Source organism: Trachurus japonicus, chromosome 6, assembly GCF_045865225.1.
Source record: "Trachurus japonicus isolate A0001 chromosome 6, Traja_1.0".
In the NCBI taxonomy this organism is placed as follows: Eukaryota; Metazoa; Chordata; class Actinopteri; order Carangiformes; family Carangidae; genus Trachurus; species Trachurus japonicus.
Genome location: NC_140912.1, coordinates 34592048 through 34610882, shown reverse-complemented (window position 1 = coordinate 34610882; position 18835 = coordinate 34592048). Strand labels below are relative to the sequence as shown.

The 18835-nt window shown below is 43.6% G+C and overlaps 2 protein-coding genes across 2 annotated transcripts in view; both read left to right on the top strand.

The window, feature by feature from the left end:
* LOC146986534 (uncharacterized) overlaps positions 1 to 18835 on the top strand; it is a 1046957-nt gene that overhangs the window by 300554 nt on the left and 727568 nt on the right. The window lies entirely within an intron of this gene.
* On the top strand, positions 1009 to 17060 carry LOC146986552 (uncharacterized). The gene is made up of 5 exons (XM_085780393.1): positions 1009 to 1312; positions 6696 to 6881; positions 6996 to 7838; positions 15028 to 16488; positions 16549 to 17060. Exons 1-5 carry the CDS (start codon positions 1009 to 1011, stop codon positions 17058 to 17060), a joined length of 3306 nt encoding a protein of 1101 aa, XP_085636519.1.

Sequence of the window (18835 nt, the reverse complement as noted above, 5' to 3'; positions counted from 1 at the left end):
CACAGTTCAAACAAATCTACTCATGAAAAGTGGTTTGACTCTGACTGCAGGTGTCTGAGAAAAACACTCCGTAAATTATCCAATGAAAAACACCGGCAACCTGACAATCATGAGCTCCGCCTTCGCTATTGTGAATCATTGAAATTATACAGAAAAACACTAAGCACTAAAAAGAAGCAACACGAACAGCAACTCCTCGAAGAAATTGAAGAATCCATTGATTCAAATAATTTTTGGAAAAAATGGCATTCATTCAACAAATCACACAAAGAAGAATTGGCAATTCAAAATGGTGAAATTTGGAAAAAACACTTTGAAAATCTATACAGTACAATCACTCCGAATTCAGCCCAAAATAATCTGCTAAACAAATTAGAAACTCTTGAATCAGTCGTTAAAGACAACCAAAACCCATTAGATCATGAAATTAGTGAAGAGGAGCTACTGACCAAGATCCAGGCCCTGCAGCCAAGGAAGGCAAGTGGACCGGATCGCATCTTAAATGAAATGCTTCGGTTCGGCAGCCATAAAATCAAGACTGCCATACTGAAATTATTTAATATCATCTTGAACATCGGTCATTTTCCAGACACCTGGGGCCAAGGGATTATCACTCCAATCCATAAAAGTGGAGACAAGTATGAGCCCAACAACTACAGAGGCATATGTGTCAGCAGCAACCTGGGGAAGTTGTTCTGCAGCATCTTAAACAGCCGTCTGCAAAACTTCCTCAGTGAACATAATGTCCTGAGCAAGAGTCAGATTGGATTCACTCCACAACACAGAACCACTGACCACATCTACACCCTCCACACCCTCATCCAGAAACACGTCCACCACAACAAAAACAAAATCTTCTCTTGTTTTGTAGATTTCAAGAAAGCATTCGACTCAATTTGGCATCATGGTCTGTTTCTGAAACTACTAGAAAAAGGTATTGGGGGAAAAACCTATGATATAATCAAGACAATGTACATAAATAATCAATGCGCTGTAAAAATTGGAATCATGGAAACCGACTTCTTCCCCCAAAGTAGAGGGGTGAAGCAGGGCTGCAGTCTCAGCCCCACCCTGTTCAATATTTATATTGATGATTTGGCCAAATCCCTGGTAGAGTCGGACATCCCTGGTCTCACCCTCTCTGACACTGAAGTCAAGTGTCTACTCTTTGCAGATGATCTAATCCTGCTCGCTCCATCTAAGGAGGCTTTACAAAAGCAATTAGATCATCTGCAAAAGTTCTGTCAGACCTGGGCCCTGACCATTAACCTGGACAAAACCAGAGTCATGGTCTTCCAGAAACGACCCAAGTGTCAGAAAGACCAACACAGGTTCCTCCTGGACTCTACAGACATACAACACACACACAACTACACATACCTGGGATTAAACATTACAGCCACAGGAAATTTCAATCTGGCCATTAACGATCTGCGAGACAAGGGCAGAAGAGCTTTCTGGTCCATTAAAAAATCCTCATGCATTGATATCCCTGTTAGAGTCTGGATGAAAATATTCAAATCGGTAATTGAACCTATTATACTATATGGTAGTGAGGTGTGGGGTCCTCTTGTAACCCAAGACTTTGAAAAATGGGACAAACACCCGATCGAAAGCCTGCATACCGAGATTTGCAAAAACATCCTCAAAGTCCATAGGAACACCCCCAATAACGGATGCAGAGCTGAATTAGGCCAATTTCCCCTTTTAATTCGGATCCAAAAAAGAGCAATCAAATTCTATCAACACCTCAAAGCCAGCGACCCCAACTCCTACCACTATAAAGCCCTGCAGTGCCAAGAGGAGAGCAAAGACAGGAGTCCCCTCAGCCAGCTGGTCCACAGGCTCAGCTCCACCAGCACCGAGCACCAAGACCACCCTCACACAATCCGGCCCCACCAAATTATAGAAAAACAAAAAGACAATTACATCAACTATTGGACATGTACAACCAAATCCCAAAGCAAACTGCAATGCTATTTGGCCCTAAACAGAGAATACTCCATGGCAGATTACTTGAGTTCAGTAACTGACCCCAGACTGAGGAAAACCTTGACTATGTACAGACTCAGCGGCCACAGCCTGGCTTTAGAGAGCGGCCGCCACAGACAGACCTGGCTGCCCAGAGACCAGCGCCTCTGTCAGCTCTGTCCACATAGACAGGTAGAGACAGAGCAGCACTTCCTGCTGCACTGTGACGCATACACACACATCAGGACACAGACATACACTAACATCACACTAACAACACCCAACTTCACCCAACTCTCAGACCAGGACAAATTATGTCATTTGTTAGGAGAACAAAGAGCCACTGCTTTAGAAGCAGCAAAATATGTTTGTGCCTGTCACAAAAAGAGAGAAGAGCTGCTCAACATGAGCTCCTCTATATGAGCAGTTGCTGCTCCTGTTGAGTTTTACCTGCTAAATGATATCTACACTGTTTGTTCATTAGTATCATCTGTATTATTATATTATCTGTTTATTTATTTATATTGTATGTTTATTTTACCATTTTTGTAATGCTTTGGCAATATTGTAATGACAGTCATGCCAATAAAGCTTGTGAAATTGAAATTGAAATTGAAGAGGAGAGAGGGAGAGAGAACAGGGAGGGAGAGGGGGAGAGACTTAGGGAGGGGGCAGAGAGAAAGAGGGAGAGGATAGAGGAAGTGGGGGAGGAGAGAGAGAGAAGGGGGAGAAAGAGAGCATAGAGAGAGGGGGAGACAGGGTGAGACTTAGAGGGAGGGAGGAAGAGAAAGAGAAAGGAGAGAGAGGGGAGGAGGGAAGGGGAGAGAGAGAGAGAAGGGGGGAGGGAGGAAGCGAGAGGGGGAGGAGAGAAGAGAGACCTTTGACCTTTAACTTTCCCTTTAATTCATAAAAGCAGAAGCATCAAATCAGCCACATACAGATCAACAGCAGCAACATGAACAAACATTCAGTGTTTCAGAGACTGCATCCTTCTCCTCCTCCTCCTCCTCCTCCTCCTCCTCTGAACACATCAGGTCCACTGTAGCAAGTAGCCGTCCTGAACCAATCAGAGAGAGAGATGAAAATAATGCTGATAATGTGATTGGCCACCAGTGACACGCCCACTTGTTACACATGATGATTTATTCTTTCTAATCCCAGAGTCAGAGATGAACTCAGCACAACCAGCTTCTGTTCCCCACAGAAAAACACCTGTAAGATGTGTGTTTGTGTGTGTGTGTGTGTGTGTGTGTGTGTGTGTGTGTGTGTGTGTGTGTGTGTGTGTGTGTGTGTGTTCTTGTATTTACTACGTTGTGAGGACCGTCGAGAGTTTTTAACCAACAGAGTGAGGACATTTTTGTGAGTGAGGACATTTTGGCCGGTCCTCACTTTTTCCAAGGGCTGTTTGAGGGTTAAGACTTTAGGTTATAATTAGGTTTAAATTAGGTTAAGAGTAATGGTTAAGGTTAGGGTAAGGGGCTGGGGAACACATTATGTCAATGAGTGCATTTCTAAAAGGAGTTCATCATGATTCTCCTTGTATCTTCCTGGTTTCTGTTTGGACTTACATTTAGTTGTGGTTGTGGTTTCCATATATGGTCGTGTTGCCAGACCGGGGCGAGTTAAGTTACAACACTGAGACACAAATTAGTTGATGACAACATGTGTGATGAATAAGACAGAGAACAGACTGAGCTGTAACTTGTAGTGGAGTGTCTTTAAATCTCTCAGCAGCTCTTCTACCACAGCTGGATCTCAGCTCACTGTTCATGGTGTCAGAGTTCACCTGTCCATACAGGTGTAATACCAGGAGTTACCCAGCAGGTGGCGCCACTCTACTGTAGAAAGAGACTTCCCCTCCCTCTGTCTCCATGAACTTGTGTGATTTCCTGTAACTGCTGAGGAGGAAGTGAAAGTAAAAATGTTCAGACGCCATTTTAGAGTGAACGGAGCAGAAGGAGAGAAACTGAAGTCTGAGACGAGTGAGTGTCAACACAACAATATTATTACATATATTATTATTATTTATTATTATTATTTTTGTCATTATTGTTGTTGTTGTTGTTGTGTCAGAGTGTGAGAGTCAGTGTGTCTGTGTGGACTGTGGAGGGAAGAAGAGTCAGACGTAGTCCGTACATACGTCAGCACATTGTCTCAGATTCACCTCCACACAACTTCTTCAAACTCAGAACAAACATCAAAGGTCAAAGGTCACGGTGACTGGATGAACATGGATTTAATGTCAAAGTACTATGAGTGGTGGAGGTCAACGACTGGATCAGACAAGGAAGTGATTATAGTTTGTCCTCGGTGGATTTGGGTGTGTCTTGATTCTGCGTGTGTGTGTGTGTGTGTGTGTGTTACTGGTTTCCCTCTCAGACTGACTGAAGTCCTGAAGATGAGTGTTAATGTGGAGGAACAGGAGAACAGATCAAAGTCTCTGGAGAGTGACCGGTCCAAACATGAACCTCCAGACTCACAGTAAGAGACCAGATAGAAACCTGAAGTGTGTGTGACGTCACAGAAGAGGAAACATGTGTGTGTGTGTGTGTGTGTGTCCACTGATCAATGTGATGTGAATAAAAACATGTTTGTGTTTGCAGAGGTCAGAACCACAGACTGAGAGCAGAGTCTCCAGGATCCATCTGTCTGTCCATGAAGAGTGACCGGTCCATGGGACGTCCTCCAGACTTCAGTCTTGGACCTGGACCTCCAGAGTCACAGTAAGAAACCAGATTCAGACCTGTGTGCAGCTTTGGAGGGTTACTTTAAAAATGTAATCCAGTATAATTACAAACTACATTTGAAAAATAATGTAATCAGTAACTTACTCTAAGTATCACAATTAAAGTAATCAACCAGATTACTTTTAGTTACTTTTGGATTACTTCAATACCAAATATACTAATAAAGAATATCACACAACCAGCACACATCAATCCACATCGATTAGATCACTCAAAACAGGAAGTGAAACTCACTCAGCATCCGGTAAATTTCAAAATAAAACACAGTGGAAAAACTCCCGTGACAAACGACCATGAGTCACCGGTCAGTCAGAGTCCTGAAGCTGACAGGACGTCACGAAGGAAATAAAAAATAATAGTGGAGGAGGACAACTGCAACATTTTAAAAATGTAATCCTGACAAGAAGTAATCCTCATTTAAACATATACTCAATATATGTAGCGCCCTCTAGACGTCAGGTCTATTTACTGAGGTGCGCTCCCCAAGTTCTTTAAGTTTAAGAAATCACTTTCTCTTTAGGTTAATTAATAATAATAGTTAAGTAGGCTGTAATAACGTATTTATGAACTTGTCTATTTATTCCCTTGTTAACTACTTTTATTTAACCCCAAAATGTGTTGTTACTACTGCTTTTAGCTTGTATTTATCACTTCTGTAATAAATGAACTAAAAATCAAATGTGTTTTTCTTACCTATAGGTACCCTTTAAGTTTTTTAAGCTTCCCTAAAAAGCACTCTTGAATCAAACAAAAATACTCATAAGATACCAGATGAAAAATGAATATCAACAGGTAAGTTTCAGCAATTTACTTTAGTAAATATTAAACACACAAATATTTTAACAATATGAAAAATAAAAAAAAATAAAAATTATTCAATTGCAAATCTTTGTCTTATTTTATCCTTTTAAACCTGTAAATGGATCAATAAACCCCAATGAACAGTATTTCAGTCAGTTCAATTGCTTACTGTACTTTCTTTTCTTTCTGTGCACACTCAACACAGTTCAGTTTCAAAACCACAAATAAAATATTACCTCTAAAGCCGGCACTTTTTCTTCAATAAGCGAATGAAAATAAAATGGGTACCCTTTAATCAGTAAATCGTTGCAGGCCTGAGACGTGGCTTGTGTGCGTTGGAGCCAGAAAACAACAATGGCTGCTTCGCGCCTCGGCGCCAAAGAAAACCAAACTCACGGCTGTAATGGCGTCGTCCTCGTCTCTTCCCCGATACAGCGTGTTGTAGAGATGCGCGGTTTGCGGACACAACCGCGGAGTCCGCGGATAAACCGCGGGTCGGGCGGGTGACATGACGAAAAAATAGATTTTAATTAGATTCGGGCGGGTGGCGGTTGAACCAATTCGGAAATATATATACATAGTTAAATATTGTTACCCACATGGGAAAAACGAGCAGCACTCTTTGAAACAGTCAATTATTCATCAGGCACTGCAGTGAAACTCCACTGCTGCGCATGAGAGAATAATTTTGTTTCCTGTCATTCTCCTGTTCACACTCCAGTCCAGGGGGTGGCGGAAATGCTCCTGTTAGTTGGTTGCAACCTCCGGTAAACACAACACAACACAACAGAAGAAGAAGAAGAAAAACGAAAAAGATGGCAATGCCGGCGGCAAACGTGGTACGCGACAAACTAAAAAAGGGAGTACTAAAGACCAGGGAAAAAAAAGACCAGAAAAGTTCGGCCTGGAATCGTTTTTATGAGGTTGTAAATCAGGATGATAGCAATGCTGGCTACGTGATTTGCAAGAGCTGCGACGCTGTTTATGTCTACGACAGTCACAAAACCGGGACATCTAACATGGTGCATCACATTTGTGCAAAACCCCAAACCTCCACAAACACCCTGAGCAGTTTCGTCCGCCGTGATCCCAGAAGAGTGCCACAGGATGTTAAAACAAGGCTGACAGATGCATGTGTGGACCTGTGCACTATTGATATGCGCCCGTTTGATATAGTCTCGGGTAAAGGGTTTCAACAAGTGGCCCAGACGCTGATTGACATAGGCGCTAAGTGCGGTACCGTTGATGCTGGTGCCATCCTGCCCCATCGGCAAACTGTGTGTGATCGGGCAAAGCTGCAGGCTTCCACTGCTAAGCAGACACTTTCGGAGGACATCCAGAAAGTCATCAGCAACAACGGAGGTATTTCTGTAACCACCGATATGTGGACAGATGAATTTAAAAAAAGGGCATACACAGTCCTTACGTGTCACTACGTCAGTGAGTGGAAGCTGGAAAGTCGTGTTTTGTCAACAGTGGAGTTTGACCCAACACTGAGCGAAAACCTTCATGAGCAGATAACCAGTGTACTGACGTCCTACGGAATACAGCCAGCTAAGGTAGTTTTTGTCAGTGACCAGGGCCCTAACATAAAAGCCGCACTCCGCTCCTACCACTGGATTCCGTGCTCCGCACACATCCTGAACACGGTGCTGAGACACACCTTCAGTAGAAAGGGTGACTCCGAGGGCATTGAAGATGTCGTGGACATGATCGATTACTGCAAAGAGCTTGTTGCATATCTGAAAAGAACCGGTGCCGTCGCCAGCCTAAAGCACACCGTGAATCAAGAATGTGATGTGCGATGGAACAGTAAAGTCATGATGTTGGAATCAATCCAGAAACAATACCAAGACATCAAAGAGCTTCTACGGAGCAAAGATCAAGAACATCGCCTCGATGGCATTCACCAGGATCAACTCGCACACTTGATTGAGTTTCTCACCCTTTTCAAGTCAGCAATCAGCGAGCTTGAAGGAGAACATTACCCAACCATTCAGATGGTTCTGCTCTGGTTTTTCAAGCTGAAAAAACACTGTGAGCCCAAGTTTGGAGACCCACCTTACATGAAAACTCTCCGCTCTCGCGCGTCTGCTCTGCTTGATGAGAAGATGCACCCGACTGCTACTCACAAAATCGCCACTTTTCTCCACCCGAAATTTAAGTCGCTGAAAATGCTGGCAGAAGAGGACAGACGAGAGGTGATTAAGCAAGTTCGGGAACTTCTTCCAGAGGAAAGCGTCTGTGTCAGTCGTGATGGAGAAGAAAACCCTGCAACCGAGCCACCTGTCACCGAGCCCCAATCAGCAACAGAGCAAGGTGAGTTGATACTTTGCCTGCCTGCCTGGGCTATTAAGTTTATGTTATGTTGATTGACTGTTTTATAGGTGTAAAATATTAGGCTATAATAGATTTTATCGGTCTTTTGTAGGTGGAGCTGATGGCGCATCACCGAAGAAGAAAAGGATTGACTTCACAGAATGGGAGGAGGATACACCTGTGCTTGTTGATGAAGTAGAGGATTATTTCTCTACAAACTTCCATCTCGACGGATCAGCAGAGGAAAATCTACTTTCCTTTTGGGGGAAACAAGGACAATCATTCCCACGACTACAACACCTTGCCAAGAGAATCCTATGTGTCCCAGCAACAAGTGCCGCAAGTGAGCGCTCCTTCAGCGCAGCAGGGCGCATTTTAGAGGCCAGGCGCTCTCGCCTGAATCCTGGCACTGTAGATGCCATTTTATTCCTGCACAGTGCTAATAAAAAATCTAAGTAGACATACGGTTGGATATGTTAAACGAATTAGTCTACGTTACCTAGGCTATACCAAATAAGCCCATGTCTAACCTATATTGAGTTCGGTCAGCTGAATAATTTTGATGGTTACGTAGCTGTTGTTTTGGGCGCACTACAGTGCAAAGGAATTAAGGCAATTGCGTTGTTTATTGTTGTTTTTTTCTATTCGAGATATACTACTGTGTGTTAATTATTTGGCCTCGCTTTCAAGTGAAGCGCATCTCTGATTGGCTACATGTAAGGCTATTTAGCCTGCTTTGTTTGTCGCGACTGTCTATTTTCATTAGTATAATTCAAGTTTGATGATAAAGTGCAGTCTGATGGGTTTGATTTCCCCCCTTCAGCTAATTTGCCTTGGCCAAGTTGCAGGCAATTTATTGTTATTATTTATTTAATTTATTTTTATTTTTTTTATTTCAACTTAAAAACGTATGAGCCTATGCCTATGCCTACAACATAGGCTATTTGTTTGTCTTTATTTTCCTGCCTGTCGTTGACAATGGAGATTGTCTGATATTTTGTCATGGCTGCAGATAGGCTATCAATAAAGGTTCATCTTTGTCGCGAAATTGTTCACTGTTTCACTGTGCACCCCGCCCTCGTCCCTAATTGAGCATTATAACGTTAACAAGTTAATATTTATTGAAATAAATTCAGAACATTTTTTTACCTAACGAAAATATAGGCCATAAACATTTTTTTACTTCTTAAAAGCATCGTTCTGCTTGCTGCAACTGCGCACACAAAGTGTGAGGAACGCACTCCTGATCTGAGGGCATTGGCAACAATAGTCAACACTTTCTTCATGGAAATGACAATAATATTATAATAATGATAAATAATATTATCTCTTGGCCACTAATGCGTGGCCAAGAGATATTAATGCGTGGCACGCATTGAATGTCTCTGCTGCATTGGATCAGTCTCCTTTCTTTAACAGGCAAAAGCTTTCTAACCTCGCTCACGCCTTGCATCGTCTATATTAGATATATAACAACGGGCGGATGGCGGGCGGGTGTGGTTTTGAAAAAACGTTGGTTCGGGTGGATGGCGGGTGGATGACGACTTTTGTGATGCGGTTGCGGATGAAATAATTGCCTATCCGCGCATCTCTAGCGTGTTGCTACGACGTCGGTCGTTGACGATTCCTCCCGTTCTCCAGCCAGCTTCCCGTTTTCTCCGACAGCGTCCCGTTCTCCCGGCAGCGTCCGTGGCAGACACTCACCGCGGGTCTCCTCATGCAGGTTGGATACACACAGCAGGCTAACAGGCTTCACCCAGGCGAGTGGCTGAGCGAGCGGCTCGGTGCTGAAGTCCGTCAGGTGTGCTAACGTGAGCTACATTAGCTTTAGCTTTAGCTTTAGCTGCGCTTCTTCGTCGGACACTCTTTTCCAGAATAGTCCTCATGCAAACTCAAAACTCGACAGGCTGTGTTCGAAATCGCCCCCTATCACAGATGTAGTGCACTATATCGTGTGTTCGCCATTTTGTAGTGTTGTTCGAATTCTCCGCGATTAATTTCATCCACTATGTAGTGAATGACAAAACACCCACAATGCACCGCGAAACTGAGTGAACAAGCGATGTACACAAGTGGCAACCCTCCGTGACGTCACCCATTGGTTTGTGAAGGGCCGTTTGTGAAGCCCGGAGATTGGCTTTCAGGGCGCCGCCATTTTTGATTTTTGGAGCCAGAAGAAACCATATTTGGACGAGGGGGCGGAGCTAAGGAGGTCGAGGGGCGGGTCGGACCCGTGTCTCCGAGGCTGCTAGTTTACCCAGCAACACCGGCTAACTGCCGAGCGGCTACGCTGCTAACACCGTTAGCATCTACAACTCGAGGTAAACTTTATATTTAACGGTGAAAGTAATCTCAGAAGCTTATTAAATACATGTCCATGTTTGAACTACATATAGATCCCATGAGGAGTAATGTGTCACATTATTGTAGCCGATGTTAGCATTAATAAGCTAATGTAAAGCTGTGAAACGTATTTTGATATTGTTTTAAATTGTTTTACAGAACCCAGAGACTATAGTTTTTCTCAAACTGTGAAGCTGCAACACATTAAACTGTCATGGACTGAGACTGGTGGGTGACCGCTCCTGGACTTGATGTTACCTCACCTGCATCACCGATGATCGGCTGCCGGAGCTCCGACCTGTCGACCACGTTACAGCATTCACCCAGCTATTAGCTATTATTTTACATTCCTATTATATATATATATGCACATATTTTTTGCAGGTTACCAACATGATGTTGTACTGTAAATTCAGCTAATATAATACAAGCTTGTCTTTTGACAGTATGGCTCACCTTTACATCATCCACAGCTTATAAAACGTTTTCAATGCTGTGAAATGCTGAAATTACTAGTGCAGTTTAAACATGAAATTGATTTATTTACTAAGATTTGCTTTACTGATTTTTAATGGGCCTTTACAGTAACATTAACACCACGACACACTGCTGTAATCAATAATAAATTCAGGAAAAAACTTTCCAGGACTATTTCTATGTATGCTTTCACTACACACAAGAAAAATACCCTGTTACCCTCCTTGAAATAATAAAGCATCCAGAGATGAATATCAGAGCTTGTGCTTTCCTGATGTGTCTTGTCAACTAATCTATGATACTGAAAACAATAATTCACCAAAGTGTCACATTACATTGACCATGAGGTTATGGTAAATATGTAAAAGAAATACTACAATTTAATCACAGTAACTTTCTTTATTATTACATTTTCAATGATAACAATCATCGACTGAATAAAACATTTGTATTAACTGGACTATGAAAATAGCTGCTTCCAAATCTTCACTGTCAATTTTAAGTTCATCCTAAAAAGTGTGAGGTCAAATGTGGACATGGAATAATAAACAAACAGTTGGTCTGTTCTCTCATTAGAGGTTTTCTGGTTTCATCATCATCACAGCTCCATAACTTCACATGATGTCCTCCTTCTGTTGGCACCGGTCACTCAGTTCTCACTGTGGCTCCTTTAGAATCACAGTAAAACACAAGAACTTAAATTAAAACATGGCAGGTGCATGACTGTCTGCTTCAATTAAAGACATTTGTGTGTGAATTTACAGCAGTAAATGACAAACCCCCACCTCTATATGTTGTATTTATCAGTACAGTATGACACCAGCAAGATAGCAAGTTGATGGATAAACCTGGGGGGGTTGCAGCTTGTAGACCGATCCTACCGATCACTGTCCTGCCAACATGACGCCGTGGTCGTTAAATATTAAACCGGATTTATCCCGGTCCGGTAAAAGTCGGAGACGAGCTAACGGTTAGCATGGCTAACACGGGAGCTAACGCGGAGCTAACGTTAGCCGTGTGACTCGATTATTCACATTAACTATAAATTAACTTGTCTTGGACGGTGACAGTCTCATGTTCTCCGGTCAGAACACACAGGAGAACACACGTACGGGAAAGTAATCAGTGGTCTTCTGGAATATACAACAAATTAGATATCATTTTTACACATTAAGAAAAAGAAAAAAATACTCACTTAACCGTGATATCAGCTCCCTCCGGGTCTGTTAGCACCGTCGGACAAGGTGAAACGAAAACTGGCTGAAATTAATTAACTGCCAGCACTGCACCTGTGCTGTCTATCATCCACACATATCGACAAAATATCAGAAATTAAATTAAAACTGACTGAACACAATACGCAAACGACGGGAGGTCCCCTCCGGTGTTAATCCTCGGTGTCTGATCCACTGTGTCTGACCTGTGACGTCTCAGTCATCAGGCTGTCAATCATATTCCGTGCTGGAAGGTGATTGGTCGGTTATACCAACCAGGAAGGACTAATATCTAAATAATTATAGATTTTTTTTCAGAAGGACCACCAGGTCATATTTAAGGATGATGAACTTTAGCTGTTTAGACCGTTATCAGTTGAGAAAAAAAATTATTGAGCGAGTATTTCATGATTGAAAATGAATGGGAGTGGATTGGAACCAGGGCTTTCTGCAGCCACCCCCTGCAGGATGCGGCTGGGATTGCACGTAAAGTCACTTCCGCATAGGCTTCACTTTTCAGACCGGAAGTCTACGTCCATTTTTTTTTACAGTCTATGGATGTACACTACTTTCTACTCCCGTATCCCACAATGCAATGCGGTCTTGTTTTGCCAGAGAAGAAGAGGAAGCTAATTAGCATGTTAGCTACGATTTATTTAGGCAATTTACCAAAAAAACTCCTCAGACGTATTTGCCTTCGCTCCGTTTGCCTCGCCCGAGGAGCAGGAGTTGGGCAGCAGCATCCGAACATTAACAGGCAGCATTAAATCAATCTAATTAAGAAACTGTAGTAGAATATGCAGTAAATACGATCTGACGAGCTAAGCTAATAGCCACAGAGCCGCTAACGGCTCACGGTCGGGACACACAACAGTAGTTTACCAAACCAAACTTCCGATATTTCAACAGTTTATTGTCCGAGTAACACAACCACACAGAATCACATCCTAAAATGTTCCCGCAAGTGTCTGGTTTTTATTATTTTATTTTTTATGTGTCCGGTTTGTTTCATACGTCCATGGTTTGTTTACATGATTCTCGGCGCGTCTGCTTCCGTCACAGCAACACCTGGCGCATCAGCTGACGCAACCACGTCCAGAAAATTACCGTCTAGTGTCCGAATTCTCCTCCCGTCGTTCCCTACATCGTGTACATGATGTAGTGGATAGGGAGTGAGTGAGTGAGTGGGTGATTTCGAACACAGCCTGTGTTGACTGAACAGTCACTCTGAGACTCACTGTCTGTTGGTCTCGACTTACGTTCTTCAAACAGCGTCGTTAGTTCTTAAAGTCTTTGGCTCTGCCGTAACGCTTTCACCGCCATGCAACTCCTCCTTTTTCTCTGCTCCCTCCACGTTGCTCTGTCCTTTTTCCTTCTCTTCCGGCTGAGTCCTTTTCCAAATCCGGTCGACCTGTAACCTCAATCACTGATTGGCTTTTCCCTACACTAAGTTAACTCAACAAAAATATCCTATTTTCTCTTTGAAATATTATTTTTTACATTCTTTACCACAAAAATATATCTTTATTACATGAAATAAGAAAATAATACAAAAATAAGTATTTATCACCGGATATAAAAAAATATAAACAAATATAAATAAATAATAAATGAGTGCTTTTATTAACCCATTATTTATCTCTCTATATTTTTAACCGGGTTATATAAATAAATAAATAAATAAATAAAATAAAGTTGATACTGTAACAGATTACAGTTTCCTTCTTTTTTCTCTTACGCTATGACATGTAATCCATTACTCCTCAAGCCTGTCTGTGTGTGTGTCCTCTGTATGTGTGTGTGTGTGTGTGTGTGTGTATGTCAGTGTGTGATCCTGTGTAGAGCTGATGTGAGACAGATGTTCAACAGCTGGACACTGGACACAGTTAATGACTGACTGACTCTACACTGTTGTCTATGATGCTGCTGTGTTGTTTCCATCCTTCACTACAGTGTGTGGTGCTGGACGCTGACGTCATTGGAGACTTCCCACAATGCATCTGTGTTCAGAGAACTGATCAGTGATCAATGTGATGTGAATAAAAACATGTTTGTGTTTGCAGAGGCCAGAACCACAGACTGAGAGCAGAGTCTCCAGGATCCATCTGTCTGTCCATGAGGAGTGACTGGTCCAGAGATGAACTTATTGACTTCAAGTCTGGATCTGGACCCACTTGCTGGTCTGTGAGGAGTGACCGGTCCATTGGACTTCCTCCAGACCTCAGTCGTGAACCTGGACCACCAGAGACAAAGTAAGAGAAATGTTACCAAGCTGTGAACTGAGTGAAGTGTTGCAGTTGAGGTCATTTCCTGTAGAGACAGAACGGTAACACTTTACTTGAAGTATCCTCATAAGAGTGACATGACACTGTCAAAACAGTGTCATAACACAGTCACGAACGTGTCATAAACATTATGTCAATGTTGTAAACGTTTATGACTGCTGTCATTAAGTGTCATTCATTCATTGTTTGGGATGTCTTGATTATGACAACTTGACATTAATCAAAGTGACATTACCAGAAAATATATTTGTCATGACAACTTGACATTAAATTGGTTTGGGATGCCTTTATTATGACAACTTGACATTGATCAAAGTGACATTACCAGAAAATGTCTCTCTACACTCGTCTTCCTCTACTTTCTCTCTCTCTGCTCCTTTGCTTACCGAAGCCCCGCCCCCTTGTGGAGGTTTACCAATCAGAGCTCAGATGTGGAGCTGTGACATGTTGTTGATCCAGAAATGTCTTGACAGGAGGAAGAGGAGTGATGTCTCTGTGGACCAGCAGCTGTCCTGCTGTGGTCTCTGTCAGGACGTCCTGAAGGATCCAGTCTCCACCAGCTGTGGACACCGGTTCTGCAGACAGTGCTTCACCTCAGACTGGGACCAGTCTGGTTCTTCAGGACCCCCCTCCTGTCCCCAGTGTGGAAAAAGACCCAGAACCAGAGGTGAGCTGCAGACAACCAATCAGAGCAGCTGTATACAAAGTGAGACTGAACATCTGTCTGATGTGATCATCTGTGAAACCAGGACCTGTTGTTTTCTCCAGAGTCATTGTTCCATCACACAGCACTGACATTTAAGATGATGATTCAAACCTTCTCTTTGTTGTCTGTAGTTTTTCTGCAGCTGATGAAAATAATCTGATCAGATTGTCAGACTCTCTGTCTTCAGTCTGACTCTGTCTCTTCTCTCTCAGCAGATCGTGGTCTGCAGGAGGTTTTAGATCAACATAAGATCAGTCTGAGGAGCAGATGTGAACGAGTGACTGAAGGAACTGAGGGAACAGGAAGTGGAACAGGAAGTGTAACCCTCCTCAACAGGATCTACACTGAGCTCTACATCACAGAGGGACAGAGTGAAGAGGTTAATACCCAACATGAGGTGAGACAGCTGGAGACAACGTCCAAGAAGAAGACCCTCCATGACACTCCAATCAAGTGCAACGACATCTTTAAAGACTTACCTGTCCAACAGAGAGAGGACATCTCTACGGTCTCACCTGTCCAACAGAGAGAGGACGTTTCTACGGTCTCACCTGTCCAACAGAGACCCATCAGAGTGGTTCTGACCAACGGCGTCGCTGGCGTTGGAAAAACCTTCTCGGTGCAGAAGTTCACTCTGGACTGGGCCGAGGGCTTGGAGAACCAAGATGTCAGTCTGCTGGTTCTGCTTTCGTTCAGGGAGCTGAACCTGATCAGAGATCAGCGGTTGAGTCTTCTCAGGCTGCTCCATGTTTTCCATCCAACATTACAGAAGGTCACAGCAGAGCAGCTGGCTGTCTGTAAACTTCTCTTCATCTTTGACGGCCTGGATGAAAGCCGACTGTCACTGGACTTCAACAACAGGGAGGTTGTGTCTGATGTCACACAGACGTCATCAGTCAACGTGCTGCTGACAAACCTCATCCAGGGGAATCTGCTTCCCTCGGCTCTGGTCTGGATCACCTCCAGACCTGCAGCAGCCAATCAGATCCCTCCTACATGTGTTGACAGGGTAACAGAGGTCCGAGGCTTCACTGACGCCCAGATGGAGGAGTACTTCAGGAGGAGGTCCAGTGATGAAGATCTGTCCAGAGGAATCATCTCACACATCAAGACGTCCAGGACCCTCCACATCATGTGTCAAGTCCCAGTCTTCTGCTGGATCAGTGCTACAGTTCTGGAGCACATGTTGACCACAGACCAGAGAGGAGAGCTGCCCAAGACCACGACTGACCTGTTCTCACACTTCCTGCTGGTCCAGACAAAGAGGAAGAAGAACAAGTACGAAGGACATGAGACGAGTCCACAGGAGCTGACGGAGGCCGACAGGGAAGTTCTTCTGAAGCTGGGGAGGCTGGCGTTTGAACAGCTGGAGGAAGGAAACATCATGTTCTACCAAGAAGACCTGGAGCAGTGTGGTCTGGATGTCACAGAGGCCTTGGTGAACTCAGGACTCTGTACTGAGATCTTCAAAAGAGAGAGTGTGATCTTCCAGAAAACAGTCTACTGCTTTGTTCATCTGAGTGTTCAGGAGTTTCTGGCTGCAGTCTACATGTTCCACTGTTTCAGCAACAGGAACACACAGGTCCTAGAGAAGTTCCTGGGAGAACAAGTCAAGGAACATAACAGTGACTTGTCTTCAGATTTAGATTCAGATTCAGATTCAGATTCAGAATCAGAAGAAGAAGAAGAAGAAGAAGGTGGACAATTTTCTGATAATGGTATAGATTTAACCCTGGATGACTTCCTGCAGAGAGTCTTGGAGAAATCCCTGAACAGTAGAAATGGCCACCTGGACCTGTTTGTTCGCTTCCTTCATGGCCTCTCTCTGGAGTCCAACCAGAGGCTGTTAGGAGGTCTGCTGGGTCAGACAGACAACAGTCCAGAAACCATCCAGAGAACCATCAACAACCTGAAGGAGATGGAGACTGATGAAATCTCTCCTGACAGAAGCATCAACATCTTCCACTGTCTGACGGAGATGAAGGACCAGTCAGTTCATCAGCAGATCCAACGGTTCCTCAAGTCAGAGAACAGATCAAAGGAGAAACTCTCTGATATCCAGTGTTCAGCTCTGGCCTACATGTTGCAGATGTCAGAGCAGGTTCTGGACGAGTTCGACCTGAACAAGTACAACACATCAGATCAGGGACGACTGAGACTGATCCCAGCTGTGAGGAACTGCAGGAAGGCTCGGTGAGTCCAGACATGATTAATATAATTATTGATCCGTAGTTTAGATCAGTAGTTCACATAAACAGAGTTTTTCTGTTTTCCTCATTATTTTTATTTCGACTTTACGTAAGTGATAATATAGAGTGAGCAAGCTTTGCTTCAACGTCCCATCCATCCTGTGAGAGTGATGAGGATCAATGTTTCCTGTCAAACTCAGAGAAGATCAGCTGAAGCTCAGATGTTTATCACATCATCACGTCCTGTCATCAGATGCATCAACTGTGTTTTTAGGTCCATGTACTTGGGGGCTATTCGATTTTTACTTCAAACAGAACTGTCAAAAAACGAAAGTAAGCTGGTAATTTGGTTTTCCGTTTCAAACAAAAAAACAAAAAAACTAAAATTCAGGCTGGTTTTTTGGTTTTTGGTTTTTGGTTTTAAAACCAAAAAACGAAGGGGGGCGCTAGAGAGCCAGCGATGTAGTAGGTTGTGTTTTCCATCAGCTCCTCCACTACAACTTGATATAAGTATTTAACTCTCCTTTTCTGCACTTTTTGACGGTGAAATCCGTTTCTAACATCTCGAAGAATGGTTAAAACCAGGAAACCGACTCCAAAAACACCAGAGTCTCTCTCAGAGACTGAAGACAATCCATCGATCGAGCCTGCTAATGCTAACGCTAGCTCACCTGGCTCCACCAGCCCTGTGCATGCTATAACAGATGCACTAGACGAGGAGCCCTCTCTGTCGCCCATCCTGGGGGCCATTAGACGGATGGAAAACTCGATGAACGCAAGGTTTGACAACTTGGAGACAACTCTCGCTGGGCTTAAAACTGCCGTCGCCTCCAACACCTCCCGCATTATAAACCTGGCACGGTGAGTTTGATGGACGCCTGGCCGACCTGGAAAAAAGCCACGATGACCTGTGTGCACAAAACAAACTACTGAAAGCTAAAGTGAACGATCTAGAGGGCCGCTCGAGGAGACAAAATATTAAAATTGTGGGTCTGCCAGAGAAAATTGAGAGAGGCTCCCCAACTACGTTTGTGTCTGACTTGCTGCCTAAACTCCTCGGAGCCGCGCATTTCCCCCAGGGGATTAAAGTGGACCGTGCCCACCGCATCGGCGCTCCAAGCAACCGACCACGCATTATGATCGCCAGGATACATCACGACACCGTGAAAGAGAAGATAATCTGAGTGGCTCGCAACGATGATCCGCTAAACTACGAGGGGCAGCGCATCAGCATCTTTCCAGACCTCACAGCAGAAGTGATGAAGGACCGCAAGGAGTTTGATGCAGTTCGACTGAAACTTAAGGAGGCCGGTATCCGCCATGGGTTCCTGTTTCCTGCACGCCTGATTTTTGCTCATGCTGGTCAAACCAAGATATTTGAATCAGCAAAAGAGGCAGCCACCTACGCTGACAGACACATGCAGCCTTCAGCAGCTGACAACGCCGAGTGACCGGATGCCGCCAGTGCGACTGGATCAAGAGCCAGGCTTACCTGCACAGGTGTGGATATTCTCACTATGGATGGACAAAATGAACAGTGAGGCAAAAGCCAACGTGTTTTTGCAATAATTGCACTACTCAGACTCAGACTTTACGTTCACATAGTTTGCCTTAACATTATGACGTATGTGTAAGGTCACTTTTGGTTATTGCTATCAGTTCTACTATGATTGGCTCATATCTTACAAAGACATTATGCGCTTTTGAGGAAAAAAAAAAAAAAAAAGGAAAAGGCAGTCTTTAAAATTTGCTTTGTTACTTACATTTGTTACTCTTGTCTCTT